This window comes from Pholis gunnellus, assembly GCF_910591455.1.
Source record: "Pholis gunnellus genome assembly, chromosome: 5".
Lineage (NCBI taxonomy): Eukaryota > Metazoa > Chordata > Actinopteri > Perciformes > Pholidae > Pholis > Pholis gunnellus.
The window spans coordinates 24,811,474-24,831,165 of NC_136531.1; the positions used below are offsets into that span (position 1 = coordinate 24,811,474).

The 19,692-nt window shown below is 44.8% G+C and overlaps 2 protein-coding genes across 3 annotated transcripts; both read left to right on the forward strand.

The window, feature by feature from the left end:
* Window positions 1-669: 669 nt before the first annotated feature.
* n4bp2 (NEDD4 binding protein 2) lies at window positions 670-13,621 on the forward strand. 2 transcript variants are annotated; one of them, XM_079158863.1, is made up of 16 exons: window positions 670-1,040; window positions 1,694-2,708; window positions 2,972-3,096; window positions 3,299-3,387; window positions 3,637-3,713; window positions 3,834-3,974; window positions 4,829-7,398; window positions 7,542-7,627; window positions 7,760-7,805; window positions 8,491-8,705; window positions 8,785-8,909; window positions 9,087-9,213; window positions 10,211-10,387; window positions 10,612-10,780; window positions 12,245-12,368; window positions 12,472-13,621. In XM_079158863.1, the coding sequence occupies exons 1-16, from the start codon at window positions 752-754 to the stop codon at window positions 12,515-12,517; spliced, it is 5,421 nt and encodes a 1,806-aa protein (XP_079014989.1). In that variant the 5' UTR covers window positions 670-751; the 3' UTR covers window positions 12,518-13,621. The 2 variants fall into 2 exon arrangements, with proteins under 2 accessions (XP_079014989.1, XP_079014990.1); XM_079158864.1 differs by having other exon boundaries at window positions 8,491-8,690.
* A 3,318-nt stretch (window positions 13,622-16,939) lies between these two features.
* Window positions 16,940-18,952, forward strand: rhoh (ras homolog family member H). Its single transcript, XM_079159571.1, has one exon. The coding sequence runs from the start codon at window positions 17,224-17,226 to the stop codon at window positions 17,809-17,811; it is 588 nt and encodes a 195-aa protein (XP_079015697.1). The 5' UTR covers window positions 16,940-17,223; the 3' UTR covers window positions 17,812-18,952.
* The last annotated feature ends 740 nt before the right edge of the window (window positions 18,953-19,692 follow it).

Genomic DNA, 19,692 nt, shown 5'->3' on the forward strand with positions numbered 1-19,692 from the left:
TGTGTTTTTATATTAATTCACATATGCATGATACCATGTTCCTGTTGTGTGTGCGTGTGTTATTTCTTCTTATCATTGTTATTTTCACTGATACTACTGCTAGTAGTACTAACACTACTGTTAGTAGTAATATATTATTAAATACGTGTGATAGTAATACAATCAGCACGTTAACTTTCTTTATAAAATAATGAATTGTGAGAGTGACAGCTAGTGGTCAACTGGTAGATAACAGTTGAACAAGTGGTTAAAATTTACCCATTGCGAGAATGCTGCAGACCAATCCGCTTTTGTTTTAAATTAGGAGATGTTTTCATATCATGTTACATCTGGTATTGTATAATGTCCCGTTGGTCATGTGCAACAAACAGTTTACAATGACAGGGCTGCATGAGTACTTTTGACAATATTTTATTTTTCTCATTATATATGCATTATATAGTATCAGAATCAGAAAGGCCAATTTCAAATCTCAACAGGGACCATGTAAAAGGGCAAACTTTTATTTTGATGTCACCGTCTTTATTTCCGGTGTTGACCTCTCTGGCGAACTTGGTAGTACGATTCGCACTTTCTGATGCGTTTACACACTGACAGTCTACGATTTCCACCGCTTGGAGTGCTGTCACATATCGCAGCCTTGAGTTGTTGTACTTTGGTTACTCTAACCGACACTACAAGAGCATGTTTTCAGCTCCGGGCCACCCAGTATGTAGCGCTCAGCTACTTAGTTAGCTCCGTGTAGCCGCTAATGAGAGCAACCGGCAGCTTACAGACCGATCACGGAATGCCCCGTAGAAAGAAGAACGGCCAGAGTCCGGGCAGAGCTCCCGGTGGGTCGCCAGAGCGGGGAAGCCTGGGCCACAACAGGGGTTACCCTCCACCGGCGGGATTTGACGGTGCCATGGCGAACAACTTTCCATCCAGCACCTCGCTCCCCAGCTCCGTCAAGGAGAAAATCGTCAAAAGCATGCAGGAGATGTTCTCTCACCTGGACCCCGAAGTTATATACATCGTGCTGTCCGAGTGTGATTTTAAAGGTGACGTTAGCACTAAACACAGAGGACACTTGTCCAACCTGTTGTGTGTGTGTGTGTGTGTGTGTGTGTGTGTGTGTGAGTGAGACTCGTGGGAATGCTATTTAGTGTAGCTTGCTAGCTGGGTATTTCTGGCAACATTTTACTACAGGATATCACTGTATCATGGAGGTCCCTTGTGTATTATTGACAGTATCAGCGGTATTGGTTCACTAACCCGCACACCCGTCCACCTGTGTGTGTGTGTGTGTGTGTGTGTGTGTGTGTGTGTGTGTGTGTGTGTGTGTGTGTGTGTGTGTGTATCTATCTTTCTATATATATATAGAAAGATAGATGGTGTTATGTGTTGTGTCTACCTACTTAGCACCAGTATGTGTCACAGTGACAGGGATTACCCAGAATGCAAGTGTCCTTACCACCAACTGTGTTGTTGTTATTCTTGTCACTGTAATGGTGTGTATGACATTGTGGTCCATTTTCATTCATTGTTGGTTTGTGGTGCTGATAGCATTGCTGTGGTAAAGCTGGTGCAGCTTACTATTATTACTAATAAAAAGCTTTATTTTTTCTCTCCTTCCACTTTAATGTATTGAAACATTGGAAATTGACCCACTCTTTTCCTTTTATTCTTGGTGGTTCTCGTGGTTTCTTTCTAGTTGACAATGCGATGGACTCCCTCTTGGAGCTGTCTGTGGCGGCTGAGGTCGCAGCCCCCGCACCTTCCCATGTCTCCGGCTTCGAGCGCACTGCCGCGGCCCTGCTCAGCCCGTGCCACTCTTTTGGGCCTGGACTAGACTCCTCCAGACCATCCCAGCTGCCCCCCTCTTCTCCTCTACCCACCAGCCTCCTGACCGAAGAGCTGGACCTGCTCCTTGACCAGGAGCTACAGGCACTAACTGCACGGCGAGGCGTCGAGGAAGAGCGCCGCAGCAGCCAGTATTTATCCGTTGGTGCGTCCCTCTCCTCTCTCCCTCTGCCACCGTTCCAGCAGCAGGTCCTCCCTGAGCTGCTTCAGGCCAGCCTGCAAACTGGACCTAGAGGGCCCTCTGGAGGCCTGGTTGGGCATTTCTCCGGAACTTCCTCTCCGCTTGAACGGAGCGTTTGGGAAGACGAAATCGTTGAGCAGCAGCAGTCGGTGGTGGATTTCACACATCTGATGACCGAGACGTCTGAAGGCAAGCCGAAGCCTGCTCTGGACCTGGGGACCTCGGGGCGTCCCTCGGCCTTCCAGGTGTATAAAAAGCTGCAAGACCCGTCACATGCTCTCTCAGACGAGACCGGGGTCGTGCCCTCTGAAGCGATGGTCGGCGGAGCGAGATCCAAAGCAGACTCGTTGAATCAGGAACCGCTTGGCTACATGTCTTTGCCCTGGAACATGCAGGCATGCAACATGTTTCCTCCCCGCGTCCACGGAAACCAGGGGCCGGTCTTCATTACCCCCGTGGCTCAGTCGCCGTCCATCTGGGCCTGCCAACCCAGGCATGCCTCTCCCTGGCCGAGTCTGGGCCCTGTCAACCGAGCACCTCTCAGACCTGCTGCTACCATTCCAAAGTCCTGGGCCCTGTCCGCCGCCCCACATCCTCCTGCCCAGCACAGCAGGCTTCGTTTGGAAGGGAAGGTCCTCGTGCTGCTACGTGGTGCTCCAGGATCTGGCAAGTCAACCTTGGCAAGGTAAGAATGTTGAGATACTTTTTTGTTTTTAACAAGAAAATAAATCACAGACACACCCTTTTCTCTCTCTCTCTCTATATATATCTATATATATATATATAGATATATATATATATATATATATATATATATAAAAGGTTCCCTCTTGTTTGGTTGGCTTGAGGAGTTAGCTTTTTGGAGTGATTTTGAAGTCTGTGTGTGTGTCTGTGTGTGTGTCTGTGTGTGTGTCTGTGTCTGTGTGATGGGTGTCTGTTTGTCTGCAGAGCCTTCTTAGAGCAAAACCCAGGTGGAGTTAGACTGAGCACGGACGATTACTTCACTCACCACGGAGTTTATCAGTATGACCCTGCTGCTCTAGGGGAGGCCCATGAGTGGAACCACAAGCAAGGTAAGCAATACACACACACACACACACACACCCACACACACACACACACACACACACACACACAGTTCTGATAAGAAATGATGCAGCAGCAGCAAGTCAAAAGTCGTTTGCGACACTTTTAAAGATTTTTCCTCAGTGTAATTGATTGCCATTGTTTCCCTTTCAAGCGTTTTGTTTCTCTCGTGCCAACTTTATTCCATAGCCAAGGAGGCGTTTGCCAGGGCTGCTAACCCCATCATCATTGACAATACCAACATGCAGGGCTGGGAGATGAAACCATACGTGGCTCAGGTCAGTCCGCTTGCTCCGTATACATGAAGCATGGAAACTTGGATGTCACCGCTTTCTCTGGAGAGGATGACATGGAATACATGACCCCTTAAACGGGTTAGGCCGCGTCCAGACCCACTTCAGCTGCAGATGCCAGTTGAATTACACTCATGCCTTGTACCTCTTTATGTATTAACAGTGGCAGAAGCATTTTGTTTCTAAATATATTTGTGGACATTGTACACATGACGATGTTATAAACTGTTCTAGGCACTGAAACATGGATACAAGGTGCTGTTCCGAGAGCCGGACACTTGGTGGAAGAACAAGCCCAGAGAACTGGAGAGGTGAGAGTGAAATCATAGTAGCATCTGTTTTTAACGTAGAATGTCTCAGTTGTTTTTTTTTTGCAGACAAAGAGCTGTTGGAGACTATTTAATAGTGTTTGTCTCCATATGCATACTCAGACGTACCACACACAGTGTGCCGGTGGAAAGAATCCGACGCATGCTCGATAACTACGAGCGCTTCGTCACGGTCCAGTCCATCATGGGTTCACGGATGCCTGAGATGAAACAGCGCCTCCTTCTGGAGAACAACCGCTCGCAGTGAGTTTCACCGATGAATGTCTTTTTCAGCGTTTGATTGTATTTAGCTCCACGCTCTCGAGTCACTTCTGGTTGCAAGAAAACAAGATGGCGACAGCCCAAAACCAAGATGGCGACGGACGAAATGGCGAACTCAAGGTTTCAAAAACGTCAGTTCACAAACCAATGGGTGTTGTCACGATGACTACGCCCTCTACTTATGTGCAGTCCATGTTTAGGGCATCACATTGTGTGTGCATAAAGAAGACCCAGTCGTGAATCGCATTACCTGGAGAAGCATGTAATAAATTAATAACTAGTAAGATGTAAAGATTCTCAAAGTCAAGTAATTCAAACAGTAGATTTTAGAATTTTCCTGGGATTACTTTCTGTATGATATTTCAAGACTTTGTCAATGTGGAATAGTGTAAAAACACCACAACACGAAAGGTTAGGAACTAATGTAAAATACACTTTTGACCGACCGTCAACTCGGCATGCACAAGATTCAGATCATTATTGAGAACTTATGAAGTTATTAATGCCAATAATATCATTATTTGCTTTTTACTGCAAGAATATACCTGTACGTTTTTCAAAGTCGTAGTTAATTTGGAATATACTCTGTGTTACATTTCTTTCTACTGCAGATGGCTCTCTATCACTCTGTTGGCTAAATGACATTTTTTTTAAATAATTAATATATATATATATATATATATATATATATAAAAAAAAAAGACATTGTGGGTTAAAATAAATGAAAATAATAAATAAATATCATGCTCATCTAATACACATGAATCATCGATCACCATTGGTCCGTTGTGCTCCCATCAGTTATTTTACCATACTCTCTCTCTTGTTTTCTTCAGGCTGGTGACTTCTAAAACACCTTGCCCTGACCTTGTTGGGCCGCCCGGATTGGCTGAGGGATTTAAGAAATCCCACCCTCATCTGTGTTCCTCTCTCCCTGACGTGTCGTCTATTGGTCGTGAAATGGGAAAGCTGGAAGAAGGCACCCACAAATCCACGGAGTCCCTCAATTTCCAACCCACCGGAACTCTTATGGAAAACCCTGCAATGTCCGACGGGGTCGACGACATGGATTTGGGCGAATTAGATTCTGAGTTAGATGCCCAGTTAGAGCTGAACCGTCCAATAGGAGATCAGAGAATTCCAGACTGTATTGTGGAATCGGTGATGAGCGAAGATCCTCGCGGGGGTGATATGCCCGTTGCTTTCTCTGAATCCATTGCGCAAAGAGTGCGGAGAGAAAGACCGAGCAGGAGGTCTGGTTTCGACAGGTCGGAGCCCGCAGATCTGGTGAAAGACACTAACCAATCAGACGGCGAGGCGAAGGAGGCAGAAGGGAGTGAGACGGCAAGGGATGGGGGAGAGAAGGGAAGGCTTCAGATGTTGGATTTTGCAGGAGATTGGCCTTGTGGAGGGTCCCTCGAGCAGCAACGGGTGAGGAAAAGAGAAGGGCATAAAGACGGAAACGGGAAGGAAGATGAAGCCGTGCGTCCTGATGCTGACAAAAATATAGCGAAGGTGCAGCCGGGACCCGATGTGACGGAGTTTCAGAAGCTTCTTGATCTCATTCAGACGGGAGCAGCCGACATTCGGACGGGCTCTTCCCATTTGTCCTTGCTTTCCCAGAGCTCTGGGGAGGAACTGGAGAAAGAAGAAGAGGAGGCGGCGGTTAACAGCACCAGAGGTGAGTTACCCGACTGTGTGTTGGACTGGAAGGCGGCTGACTCTTGTAAGGTCAGAGAATCGAGACTTGATGGTTGGGAGGGAATTGCAAGGGAAAAGGAAGCCCGACGCACCACAGGAGGAAAGGATAACGTGTTGGAGATCGTCAGCAAATCCGTGGATTTGAAATCAACCGACCCAACGAATCCAAACCCGCCTCTCGATGCTGATTCACTAGTCATCTCCGAAACTGTGGCGGCAGATGTGTGCCATGATGGAGTGGTAAGCCACAATGTCGAAGGTGATGTTGGCGCAGGGCCGGCCGCTGGTCATACTGATACAGACAGGACCGAGGATGGCAGAGCGACTAAAGCTGATGGGAGTCATATCAGCGAGGCGAGTGAGAGTCCTGCGTGGGAGGGCTCCGTGGAGGCCGAAAGCAGTGCTTTCAGTGGAGGCAGTCAGGAGAGAAAGCAGCGTCAGGGTCGTAGATCGGGGAAACAGTGCAAACTGGCACTCACCTTCACTCAAAATTGCCCCGCTCCCTCACAGAGTACTCTCGAAACACCCAATAGCTCAGCCCAAAGCGGGAACAGCATTCAGAATAGCACCAACACCGATGTGGAACCTGACTGTTGCCTTAAACCCAACCTTGACCTGTCCAGATCTGACGCACGCCCGCAGCCTCAGTCACCGCTTCCCCCGGCAATCCCAGGCAGCTCCACCCAGACGGATCCTCAAGACTTTGCCCTTCTCTGGCGTCTCAATCGGCGAGACAACGCAGCCGCCGCAGCGTGCGGCCACCCCAGCGGCGTCACAGTGCTGTCCGGCGACTCCTCTCGCTTTGTGCCGGAGCTGTCGTCTGCCGTCTCCGCTGCGGTCGCAGTGCACCCGTCCACCCACAGAGAGGTGCCCTACCACGTGGCGCACGAGAAGGGCACGCAGGTGGAGGAGAAGGAGCTCGGGGCGACTCAAGACCGCCTGGAGAGCCTGCGCATCCTCAGCCGCCACTTCAAACTGGTTAGTTTTGATACGCTGGAAGATCTGCATGACAAATGCCACCAGGATCTCGAGTGGACGACCAACCTGCTGCTGGACTCCGGCGAGAGGTTCTTCAGAGAGGACGATGGGGAGGAGGAGGATGGTGCTCAGGGTGGAGATGAGCGGAACACATCCGGTCTGTGTGGCGCTTCAGGAAAACCTGAAGGGACCAGGTTACGTCCTAATGTGCTAGTTGAGCATTTCCCTGAAGGTTGGGCACAGGGAGAGCCAGCTGGGTTTGAGGAGGAGTCTGCAGTTAGTGAGTCATACGAGAGCGCCGATAATACCGATGCGCAACGTTTTGGAGGTGCAGCTGTTCCAGTTAGAAACACAGATCGTCCTGATACAAAAACATCTCAAGGGGATCCAAGTGTGCCTCATGCAGCAAGCAAAGGAGAGAAAGGCGGTGAGCACAAAGCGACATCAGAAGCTCACCCAGAATGCATTGCTTGGGGTGGAAGCTTAGATGATGGAGTGATAGTTGAAGAGTACAGAGTTGAGATGGAGGAGGAGATCGCCAGCATGGACGAGGTCCACCGGCTGCTGCTGTACGAGATGGAGAGAGAGGAGGAGGAGAGGACCGGAAGGAGGCATGCGGAGGAGAGAGGGAGCAGACACCTGGACATCCAGAGCGTGGAGCTGAAACTACCCACTGAAGTGGCGCTGCAGCTAATTGAACTGTTCGGTCCCGTCGGAGCAGACCCAGGTAACCAACACACAGGAACTGAAGAATATTTAATACGCATTTAATACTCGGACGACGACGCAGGCCTCAAACCTTCAGTACCAAAAATAATGGAAGTAGTTTTGTGAACACTGAAAATAACCTCTCCCGTCCACAATATTCAGGTGCATGCTCCACTGATGAATATGCAGTGCAGATGGACCTGAACCTGGCCAAACTGCTCCACCAGAAGTGGAAGGAAACCATTCAGGTGAGCTCTTCAAAGCGACTAGAATCAATGTCTGTGATACTTCCATGCAATTATAAATCTACCCCGATACTACCAGGATTTACTGTGAGTGGGTCTCCGGTTGTTCATTTGCCTGGGAATGCTGTTTTACAGGAAAAGCAGAGACAAGCAACTCTTTCCTTTCACTTCCTTCAAGAAAGTAAGTCCTCACACACACACAGTTAGACACAAACTTAAAGGTGCAGTGTGTAAGATTTGGCGGCATCTAGCGGCAAGGTTCCAAATAGCATCCAACTGAAACTTCTCCCTCTGCCGAGCGTGTAGGAGAACCACAGTGGTCAACGTTTGGTTTGTCCGCTCTGGGCTACTGTAGAAACATGGCACCAGCTCCATGAAGAGATATAGATGACTCTTTCTAAGCTAACAAAGACGCAGCGATTCCTATTGTCAGGTGATTACACTCGAAGGAAAACATACTTCTTCATATGATATTTCATTTCTGCTGATAGATCCCCCTAAATGCTACACACTGTTCCTTTTAAAATCCATGGAGTATCATTTAATGGTAATGGCAGCATACCTTTTGCTCAGCATATGATCAATACGGCGTTGCATATACACACTCCGACACTTCCATGTAAAATGTTTGTTTTCTCGGTTCCGTTGTTTAACCCTGAATGTGCTTCATCCATGTGCTTGTTGGGTTGTTTCACTCTGAAGTAAAAAGCCTAGCCAGTAATGGAGGCTGTAATTAAGTTGCAGAAAGATCATATCCACATTACATCTGTGTGTACAGTGTTCCCTCGTATTGTCCCAGTCAATTTAAAGAACAATATTTTTTTCAGACATAACATTTAGTCCCACAACCCTTTTTGAATGTGTAGGTTCAGCACACTGGGGTGAGTCACAGGTGGCCCGACCTGGATCGCGAGACCGGACACAGCCCGGTCACGCGTCACTGGTCAACCAACCAGAGGCCCGCGGTCAGATGCCGTTCATGGACCACTGGAACGCGTCACACCCCCACGTGTCTCTCAGAAATATCATCAAAGAGGAGCAGGCTTTGCAGGAGAACGTGGAAAAAGTAACACGTACACAGGTATCCATACATATCCTAGTTTGTTCCTCTCTGCGCACCACACATCCTGACCCCCTTTACAAACCCTCCTGTCTCTCAGACCAGACACAGTCGTGCAGACCTGGACCAGCGCGATGGAGCCGCCCTGTTGAATGAGAACCAGCTGTTCTCCCTCTTCCCCACCATCGACAGGCATTTCCTCCAGGACATCTTCAGAGACCACAAGTGAGAAAACTGAAAACTTCATTTGATTTGGTTTGACAGAGACACCATCTTAAAATTGACAATAACAAACATGCTTTCTTTTAATTTCCTATAGCAAGCAAAAACCTATGTATCTGATGTGTTGAAGCACCGCTCCATACTCCTGACAGACTTGTATACGTGTTTACCTCTGCGTAGCTACAGCCTCACCCACACAGAGCTGTTTCTCCGCTCTCTGCTGGAGGAGGAGCCCGTCAAGACAGTGGTCGCCCCAGAGGCTCCGCGCTCCGACCACCTCAGAGCAGCCAGCAAGGAGAGGGAGAAGGTATGTACTAACAAATCAGTTTCACATCTTTAGAACGTATACTATGGTGTCTGGTGCATGACCCTCTGTATTTGTATTTGTTTTCCTCACCATATCTTTTTAAGCATTTATTTGTCATCTTTAGTTGTTGAGTATGGAGTCATTGATTCATTATTACCATACAGGCAATTTTGTGGGGTCGATCACACTGAGACGCATCGCTGCAGCTTCAAAAAGGCCTCGGCAAAGCAGGTCCAGGGCTGTGGAGCGGGGCAGCGTGTACAACCGATCATGTGTGAATAACAGAAATTGGATAATGCGCTCGCTCAACCGCAGCCTAAATGAAATTGTCGCAAAATGAGAATTGAATTCCCCCTTTCCTCTCGCACACTCCGTAGCTCTCTCACAACCCAACAGCTAGCTAGCTAGCTAGCTAGCCCTACCACATCTACCAGCATCGAAACAGGAAGGGAGTGGTAAAGTAGTAAAGCCTGCCTCTTGCTTGATTTGATTGGCTTCCTGGGCCAAATGTGACATCTATGAGTGGTGTCGACTCCGCGCCTGGTGCTGAAAAGTTAGCCGTACCATAGGAAGACAATAGTTTAACGTGCAACACGTTTTTAGCAATGTGTCTCAGTGTGAGCGACGTCTAAAGCAATAAAGGAGAGCAGGCGGCAGCTCCGGCGGAGACGGGCTTTGATTTAGCGGTTGTAGCAATTGGAATTCAGCCAGCGCAAACCCCCAGCTGTGAACAAAACCCTTTCCCCCTGCTGCTGAAACAAACATCAGAGTGGAAACACTGCAGTCTCACTCAGTTCTAGATAACTAGGATGAAACTGTGACCAACAGGGACAGATTTTTTCATTTTCACACAGTAACAAGAACTCCTGTGGCTTCATTCGCGTCTCAAACTGTGCATCTACAATAGACCGTATCACAATATTTAAGTTACTGGTGACTTTTTCAACCCTTATTTCCCTGTCCGGTTCACTCTCTCCCCTTTTTTTGAATTTGTCAGAGGCAGAAGCCCCCGGAGTTAGCCGTACCCAACTATCAGGACACAGAGGACCCAGAGTATGAGGACTTCAGGGCCGAGGCCACACAACAGAGGGGCCGACAGCTCGAGTGTTTCTCAAAGGCTGCCGAGGCCTACAAGCAAGGACGCAAAGAAGTGGCCTCATTTTACGCAGAGCAGGTGAGAAGCTGAATGTCTTTTATGTATTCATTTCACCTGTGAACCCCTGTTTTTCTGATTTTTATCTAATGACTTTGTGGACAGGGGGGAAATATACTGTTTCAGCTCTAAACTTTATCAACGAGCTTTCCTCGTATTTGTTTTATTTTGAAGGTTCAGCTCTACTTTTAATAATAAATGAGTCTACGCTCACAGTAAAGGAATTTGCATCACCTCTTTTGTAGGGACACCTTCATGGCCAGCGGATGCGTGAGGCCAATCACCGTGCAGCGGTCCAGATCTTTGAGCAGGTCAACTCATCGCTGCTGCCCAGCAACATCCTGGACCTCCATGGGCTGCATGTGGATGAGGCCCTGGAGCATCTGGCCCAGGTCTTACAGGATAAAACCACAGGTAAGGAATAGTACGCCGTACTGTATATACACTCCGTTACTATCAGCTGTGTTACTAAACACCAAATCAGGATTCAAAGACAGCCCACCCTTGTGTTTTGACGCCACATTTCCTCATTGTTTTGATGGGCCGGATGATTGAAGTGTGAATAAAACAGAAATTGCCATAAAGGTCATCTTGGTTTTCGTCTGTCGCCCTAAAGTCATTTTCTCATAGACTTCTATACAACCACACTTCTTTTTGCAACCGGAGGAGTCGCCTCCTGATGGTCAGTAGAGAGGATGCAGGTTTTAGACACTTCAGCATTGACTTCACTTCTGGTGTATACGCTTCATTATAATTTGGGCAGAGCTGTGTAAAGAAATTACAGTCACCCATACAGAGCATTGAAAAAATCCTGTTGGATTATGGGTAAGGGTCCTACTGTGAATCTTGTTTAAACAGTTTGGGTCAAGAATTGATTTAGAAATGATTGCAGGTAATGGGCCGGTTCTGTTACATGGATCAGAACATCGAACACGTCAGAGATGGGCAGTATTTCTATTACTTGTATTTGAAATACGTATTTCAATTACTTTTGAGTATTTTGTAATTTATATTTGATAGGGCCGATTAAAAATCAAATGTAATTTGTAACAAAATACTTTAGATTGGAGTAATTTTGTATTTAAAATACTCAAAATACTTTCTCCATGAATCAAAAAACAGTTCACGAGTTCAGTCTTCAGATCTTCAAGTTCAACGGATTGTCTGTCAAGTTAAATATTGTATCTGAGTGTGACAGATGTCAACTAGCTTGATGTATACGTTATGTCTGGGTCTGGCTACGTATATACATAGTGATGGTTATAATATCAAGCTAGCGATCGATGCTAACATGCTAGCGATCGATGCTAACATGCTAATGACGCTAGCATGCTGTCTAGGCTAGTGCATAGCCAGTGTTTAGCAAGTTAGCTTATCAGTCGAGTAGCTAGCTATAGGAAGAGGGAGATTGGGAGCTTGTATGTCATATGTGATGAATATTTTCTTGTTGATACAAAGCCAAAGTTTATGGGCTGTTAAGTCCCATTAATACAAATATATATATATATATACATAATCAATCAAGTTGTTGTCTTTCAATAGCTTTGCTTAGTTACACTGACATTCTGCGACTGTTCTTCCTTTGTGTGGGGTTCACCAGAGCTTTGTGTACATTATATAAACCATATATATACCAAATTGTGAGAAAACGGAAAATCCAGAAAAAAGTATTTCCTATATTTTAAATACAAAATACATGTATTTTGTTACATTTTCTGGCACCAGTATTTTGTATTTTGTTGTAATTCATTTATTTGGGGGTATTTTGTATTTTGTATCAAAATACATTTTGATGTATTTCTGCCCATCTCTGGAACACGTGAACTGAACTGTATTCTGTGCTGGTGTTTTGTTCGTCTCTGGCCCATTCCTGTGTAGAGTGTGAGCAGGGTCGATGTCGACCTCAGCTCTCTGTCATCACAGGAAGAGGGAACCACAGCCAGGGGGGCGTGGCCCGCATCCGCCCCGCCGTTAGAGACTACCTCACCAACAAACACTACAGGTATACACACACACACACACACAAACACACACACACACACACACACGCTCATGCACAACATGCCATTGTCACCCACCTTTTCTCCTATCTCTTCATCTCTCAGGTTCACTGAGCCAAAGCCAGGTCTCGTGTTGGTCTCTTTGAAGTGAGAAGAACCTGGTTACTGGATTCAAGCTAAAGCTACTATGGAGGACCACACACACACACCCTGTCTCTCTCGCTCTCTCTACTACAGTATATACAGTATGGTACACACTCATCCTGTCTCTTTTCTTTCCCCATCAGTCATATAATCTAATCTTTTAAATTGAGGTGCATTTGAGTTAAAATCATATTTTTAATTTAGATCCTAACGAGAATCATTTTTCTATTGTGTTTATGAAAGATAACTCTGTAGGCACGGAACACAAATAAGGTATTTTTATGTAGCTGTGAAGCTAGAATGTATTTTAAAAAAGGTTTTATAGCGCATCATATTTTCTTTATCTACATTCGTTTTAAAGAGTTTGATAAACACCCGTGTTTTGAAGGCTTTGCGTTGAAACAAGACGTTGTTTAATCTTCTTACATTCACCGACGCGGAGTCATGTTTGAGACATAATGTGAGGATTTTAGGAAACTTTGAATGATTGCATGCTGTCTGCTTGGAGGTTTTTTAATCTCTGGATTTAAGTGATGCAGCATCTGTTTTTGAAACCTATTTTATGCATTTTACTTGATGCTAATACTTAATTTAATGCAACTTATTTCTAAACCAAATGCTGAGTAGGAGGAGAGGTGTTTGTCTTCTCTTGTAGGGTTACAGTGCGTCTCTCTCAGCAGGAGGTGAGCCTGAAACTCTTCAGATGATCAAAAGGCCAATCTATAGGTTGAACACAAGGCCCTTGTGAGTTCTGCAGCGATCGGTTTCTTTTCTTAGCAGCCGCCTCAGCAACATACTGCAACTGTTCATTTACTTAATACAAATATAATGATATTCAAACTCAGGTAAAAGATTCCACATTGCTAGGTTTTCTCTTTCGAGGCCAGTCGGTTGTTTCCGGCTGGCTTTTTTTTAACCCACTGTGCCAAATCCTGTATTCCTCAGGTTTCTACTCTATTTTTGTAGGTTTAAAACAGCTTCTGTGTGATATTTTTCACAAAGGCACAACGACAATGTTAACACATTTCTACTTGGTGTACATAATGTTCTTGAACACAAATTGTATTTTTTTTATTCATTTGTTCAAAGGTTTTACAGAGAATATTGTATTGTGGAATAAACTACTATTTGTTTACAGTTTAAAACTGTGTATGTTTACGTCAATAGATAACCCTGTGTTACAGCTGTTTTAACAAAACCAACCATTACGAAACATGGAAAACCCGTTTTAGTAATTTTATATTAGTCTGTGTTTCAAAAGACCTGCCAGTTTGTGAGTGATGTCGCGCACATGGTGCCTTTTTTCAAATGCTGATTTACAATGAGGTTTTCTACAAGTCAATACAAAGAGATCGTGTTCTACAAAGGACAACTATTGTTTCATAGCTTCCCCAACATTTATACAATAGTACAAAGCCAGATTTAAAAACAAAGATCTCTCACTGGGACATAAATATTTAATCCCTTAAACAGATTTTTTTTTACTGGACTAATGCGGTTTGGGGGCCCCTGGGAAAAACTGTAGATATAGAGATGATTAGATCCATGTGGCTGGGATGCAGTGGAGGCTAAAAGCATGAATTAGTACACATTTTAAAACAAAAGGAATGTGTTTATTACGCAGCCTGACATTTACTCATTTATATGGTAGCATATCATCAGCTATTCACTTGTAAAATAAAATGCAAAGGGTTTTATTAGCCTCACCATTGACTAACAATATATTTGGAGTGTTGCTAATGGCAGAAAAACGAGAGCAATACATGTGAAACGGTATCCCGCAGATTTAACATTGCATTTAAAACTTTAAAACAAAACAGATCTTTTTTTTTTTTTTACACATTCTTCTTCCTTGTCAAAACCTGGTGCCTACATTACCCACAGTGCAACTCGACCGCTGATAATTTGGAAGGAGATGGGAGGTGTTAATCTAGTAGCGGCTAATGTAGCCTGCCAGCCTCAATCTGACATGAGGAGCTGGTCACAGAGGTCTGGTGAACTCAGTTCTTTCCAACTCCACACCAACAGATTGTGTTTGATTTTCAACCTTGTAGCCGACGCTGACCCAAGTGACATCACTTTTTTTAAGTGACATCACTTGAGTCAGATTTTGAGGGGGCAGCTCCCTCAACAAAACAGAAGTTGCTGCAGGCTAGTTCTCCTTAACAGCTGCGTTGCATTAAACCATAGACTGTGTATATAAGAAGTCGACGTAGTCATGGCGACGTCACCCATTGGTTTGTGGACTGATGTTTTGAAGCCTCGAGTTCGGAGATTCAGCCGTCGCCATCTTGGATTACGGCCGTCGCCATGTGTTTTCTGCAGCCGATGAACAGAAGTTAACATATTTGGAATGCGGAGGAGTGACGTAGAGACGCCGCATACGGCTCTGTCAATCACAGTAAGCCCGCCCCAAAGCATACTCAACTTTATGGGCCATCATTTACTAAATGAACATCAGGCTGTATTGAAGAAGACTTGAAACGAGAGATTGAGACCATAAACTCATGTTTACTGAGAGAATAAATCAAGTGAGCAGTAGTCATTTTCCCATAGTCTTCTATACAATCGGGCTTCTTTTTGAAACCGAAGGAGTCGCCCCCTGATGGTCAGCAGAGAGAATGCAGGTTTTAAGACACTTCGGCATTGGCTTCACTCGGCAGAACCGAAGGTTGCCGCCTGTGTAAAATCGGCAAACCCCCATTTTTAACAAGTGAGTTAGAGATACAGAGCATCGTGTCTCGTGTGGGAGGCGGTCCACTTTTGAATACAGAGCTCTTTGTGTACCAACATTACCACTGTGATCATGGAAGTGATCTTTAAAAAATATATTTTATCTTAACCACCTGGGAGCTCTGCTGCTGTGTGAAATGCCTGATAAAATGTTACAAATGCACAACAGAAAAAACCCACAGCTGCTGTGGGGGAGGCGAGGAGAAAACGAGTCCCACCTCTTCACTCTCAGCTAGCGGATGTGTTTTACTTTTCTTCTCTGTCGTACTTTCTCACTTCTCTCCTCTGCTAACTACCAAACTCAGCGTCAGGCATGTGCCAAAATATTTCATCTCTGTGTTTTAAGTAATACAGACTTCGGAAATGGCGTTTGAGGGTATCTACTTCGGGAGATAATTATTAATAAAGAACCGTTTCTGGTTAAAGGCTTTTTGTTTTTTTGCATTTTCTGTTGGGCCTTGAAGGCGGCAGCCGGCATCCGCCCGTTGAAGATCGAGAAGACTGACAAGAAAGGTAATTATCTTGTTCTTTGTCTTGATGCAACACAGTGTTGCTGATGTTACTAGTCCATTCTATTCTATTCTATTCTATTCTATTTGGACATTTTATTAAAACTCTATAATGATGGCAAAACTCTGAACTTATTTTAAAAAATAAACCTTTTAAAATGAACAAGTGAGATCTTCATTAGAACAAAAATATAATTGTGAATGAGTAAAGTAATATTTTATTGTATTAAAACTTAAAGAAATGCATGTTATATGACGTAAGAAGAGTTAAAAGTCAATCGGTGGAATCGGTTGCACTGAGGGTTTTATGACTATTTTATTTATTCCTTATTATTTAACAGAAAGCTCAGAGTGACTTTCTTGAGAGAACATTTAGAAACTTCAATTGTGGAAAAAACATCACTGAGGTCTTTCCATCTGTGTGTCATGGCAGGTGGTTTTGAGGTTGTGACTTCTGCTGCTTTTTAATACAGTTGTCCAACTGTTCATTTAATGTGACAGAGAAGTCATAAAAAAACAACAGCAGATTTTGTTCATCAAAATAAAACAGAAAATGTGCAACTATTATCGCTATATCATACAGTAACACACAGAGACATCCTCTTCCTTTCTCAGATGTTCGTTTATGGTGGACTGGTTATGAGGGACACACATTTGTAATAATTAGGGGACAGACCGGTTGTATATGTATGAGCTTGATAATACAGCAGTAATGGATATATTGTTAATGGACCCCTGTGTCCAAGTCTTAGGGATCAAGCTGTGCGTTCTGGGGCACACCCAAACGCACAAAACCGTTACTTCCGTATTTGATCAGTACTTTTTCAAACATCTAATGTTTTCCTTTTTGCAGTAAATATAAAACATGTCTGTCACACAAATAAAAAAATGATGTCATCTGCCAGTTGCAGTACTCTGGCGGTTGACTGTTCAACAGATATTTCTTATTTGTTATACAGATCGTATTAAGAGCCACGCTGCGCGGCTATCGACGTTAAGCTGCATGTTGTATGAGGAGAGACTGGAGAGACTTCATGTTGGTGACATGTGCTCTCTTCCTCAGTAGATTTCCCTCCTCATCTCTGAGAGGTCCGATGCGTTTGGACAGAATGACGGCCGGAGGACAGACAGCAGACCGCGCTGCAGAGACCCGGAACCAGCTAGACGAGACGAGGGGGCCTGGAGACCGAAGGAGTTACGTGAGGCGTGCGTGAAGCTCACCGTTGGACGTCCGCTAACTGTACATACCTAGTCCATATCAGAGACAGTTAGGGACTTTGCAAAGAGAGACCTTGTAGGTCAGGTCACCACTGGAATCTCCAGGAATGGAGTTACTACCTGCCGTGAAAACGACTACCTGAACACGGAAGCACACACAGAGTGATCGGTCGTTGTTGACTACACGGTGAACCCTGAGACCTCTTCAACGGGACCACAGCCACCTAGAGGCCAGAGACTGTCGGAGGCGGCCATGAACGACGTGGAGGAGATGGCGGTGAAGTGTGTCCTGGTTGGGGACAGTGCCGTGGGCAAGACGGCGCTGCTGGTCCGCTTCACCTCAGAGACCTTCCCGGAAACCTACAAGCCCACGGTGTTCGAGAACATGGGGGTGGAGGTGTACATGGACGGAGTTCAGATCAGCCTGGGGCTGTGGGACACGGCGGGCAACGACAACTTCCGACAAATCCGCCCGAGGTCCTACCAGCAGGCCGACGTCGTCCTCGTCTGCTACTCCGTGGCCAACCCTAACTCGCTGGCGAGCGTCCAGCACAAGTGGATCGCAGAGGTCCGGGAGAACCTGCCCAAGGTGCCGGTGCTGGTCGTGGCCACGCAGACGGACCTGCGGGAGGCGGGGGCGCACCGGGGCAGCTGCATCTCGGCGGCGGAGGGGAGACGCCTGGCTCATGACGTCCGCGCCAAAGGCTACCTGGAGTGCTCGTCTTTGGGCAACCGTGGCGTGCAACAGGTGTTTGAGTATGCAGTGCGGACGGCCTTGAACCAGGCCAGGAAACGGGCCAGGCGACGGCTGTTCGGCATCAACCAGTGCAAGGTCTTTTGACCTTTGACCTTGACTTGGCGGGCACCTGAGATTACTTTTGACATAATGCGTCTTAGTGTACTGTTCACACTCAGCGGGGGCCCAAAGCTGTATTCCTCTTACATACGTGTGGTTCTTCTTCTCCAACTAAGAGACTCCCCGAAACTCGCACCATATTTAAAAAGGAGAACTTCTAGTTCTACTTTGGTGTGATCCAGAAAGAGACGAAGAAAAGAACTTTGATTCTTCTGATCCGTCTGTGAAGTTAACCCCCCAGCACGTCTCGTGGTTGGATTTCAAACGGGGCATCAGAAATACTCCATTAAGAACTTTTGCTTTGAAGAATAAAGCACTTAAAGCTTTAATATTGAAGCTGCACGTCATTTCTTAAAATCCTAATATCTCATTTTGCGGTTGGATCAGCAAATTAACTTTAGAATCGCAGCGTAAAATGAATAAGTGTACTTTTACTACCACAGATAAAATGACACAACTGAGTTTTGAAGTTGAATAAGCTTTTTACAGATTTGTCAAAATCAAACAGTTTATTCTTATCTATGAGTATGAAATCAGTAAATAATGTTGAGTGCATGTTGTCAGTAATCCATATGTGGTGCATATAACATATTCTCTATTATTGCTCCAGAAAGGATAATATTTCATAAGACCAGACCAGGAAATAAACCGTAGGTAGGTCTGTAGGTAAAGCGCTTTATACGTTTCTCTAGATTATAAATGCATTTTATATATGTGCCAAATCTATTTAGAAGATACATATTTGGATTCTTTGAAATGTTTACTCAGACATTAAATTTGACTAATGCACAATCGTATTGATATACACAAGATAATTGATACCTTTATTTTGTATTATTTTTATTTTAGTGGAGGATCCAAATTTCTTTTTAATTCTATAATAAAGTAAAGAGACATGAAACATCAAAATTATCTAAAATTATTTAAACCATATGCCACATGTTAGCGCCAACTGTGGATTTTTTGTGGATTGTAATTTTTTTATTTAACTGTATACCTCCTTTTAGAAAATATGAAAAAAAAGACATGACCTGCTACCTATGTTTCTTGCAAACGTCCATGAATTAAACCTAAGGATGCAACACATTGAAACAGTATTGTTTAATTTATAAAGAAGCAAATAAAAGACTGGGAAATCATCTACAAGTGTTTGAAATATTCACAGTGATTTTCCTCTATAATGGCTGTTTCATCTCCTCTTTGGTTTCCTTCTCTTATCTTTTGAGGGAGTTTACATTAGATTTGAATTAGAAGTGAGCCTGTATTGAAAAGTGTGCATTCATTATGAAAGCACCTTCTTCTTGACTTCCATTTTGTCTGACCCAAATAAACTCGAGAAGAGTCACGGTGCAATTTAAAGACTTGGTATGTGAACGTCCCGTCTGCTTTGTATGTGTAGTCTCATATTATCATGGCCACTTTAAATAAACATATTTCATAGAGTATCGTACTATGTGTCTGATGTACGTACTTCTATTAGATGTATATCACATAGACCTAATCGGACTAAAAAGCAACTAATATCTGTCTGTGTTCTTCGCGTATCTCGAGCACAGCTCATCTGATCTCCTTCACGCTTGGTGGGTGTTTAGCCGGGGACCTCATTGAGTGCTTTGTCGAATTTGGTACAATTTTGACTCGCGCTATATTGCCATAATGACTTAGAACTTTAGCGTTGGATTTGTCAAAGTGTGCGACTAATACACGCCTGTTTGGAAATCACTTTTGCTTCGTGTATTACACCGATGTTTCTGACCGGGAGTAATCCCGACCTATAGGTTTGTTTGTCAGAGGTGGATTCAGTGATATGCGGGCCTCAGGCAAATGCTGCTTTGTTCTACTTTTCTCTAAATGGGAACGTTGGTA

Coding starts and splice junctions, on each gene's coding strand:
- n4bp2 (XM_079158863.1), top strand. CDS start 752: ATGAGAGCAACCGGCAGCTTACAGACCGATCACGGAATGCCCCGTAGA. Junction 7,399..7,541: donor TCCCGTCGGAGCAGACCCAG/GTAACCAACACA, acceptor CACAATATTCAG/GTGCATGCTCCACTGATGAA. Junction 9,214..10,210: donor CCAGCAAGGAGAGGGAGAAG/GTATGTACTAAC, acceptor TGAATTTGTCAG/AGGCAGAAGCCCCCGGAGTT.
- rhoh (XM_079159571.1), top strand. CDS start 17,224: ATGAACGACGTGGAGGAGATGGCGGTGAAGTGTGTCCTGGTTGGGGAC.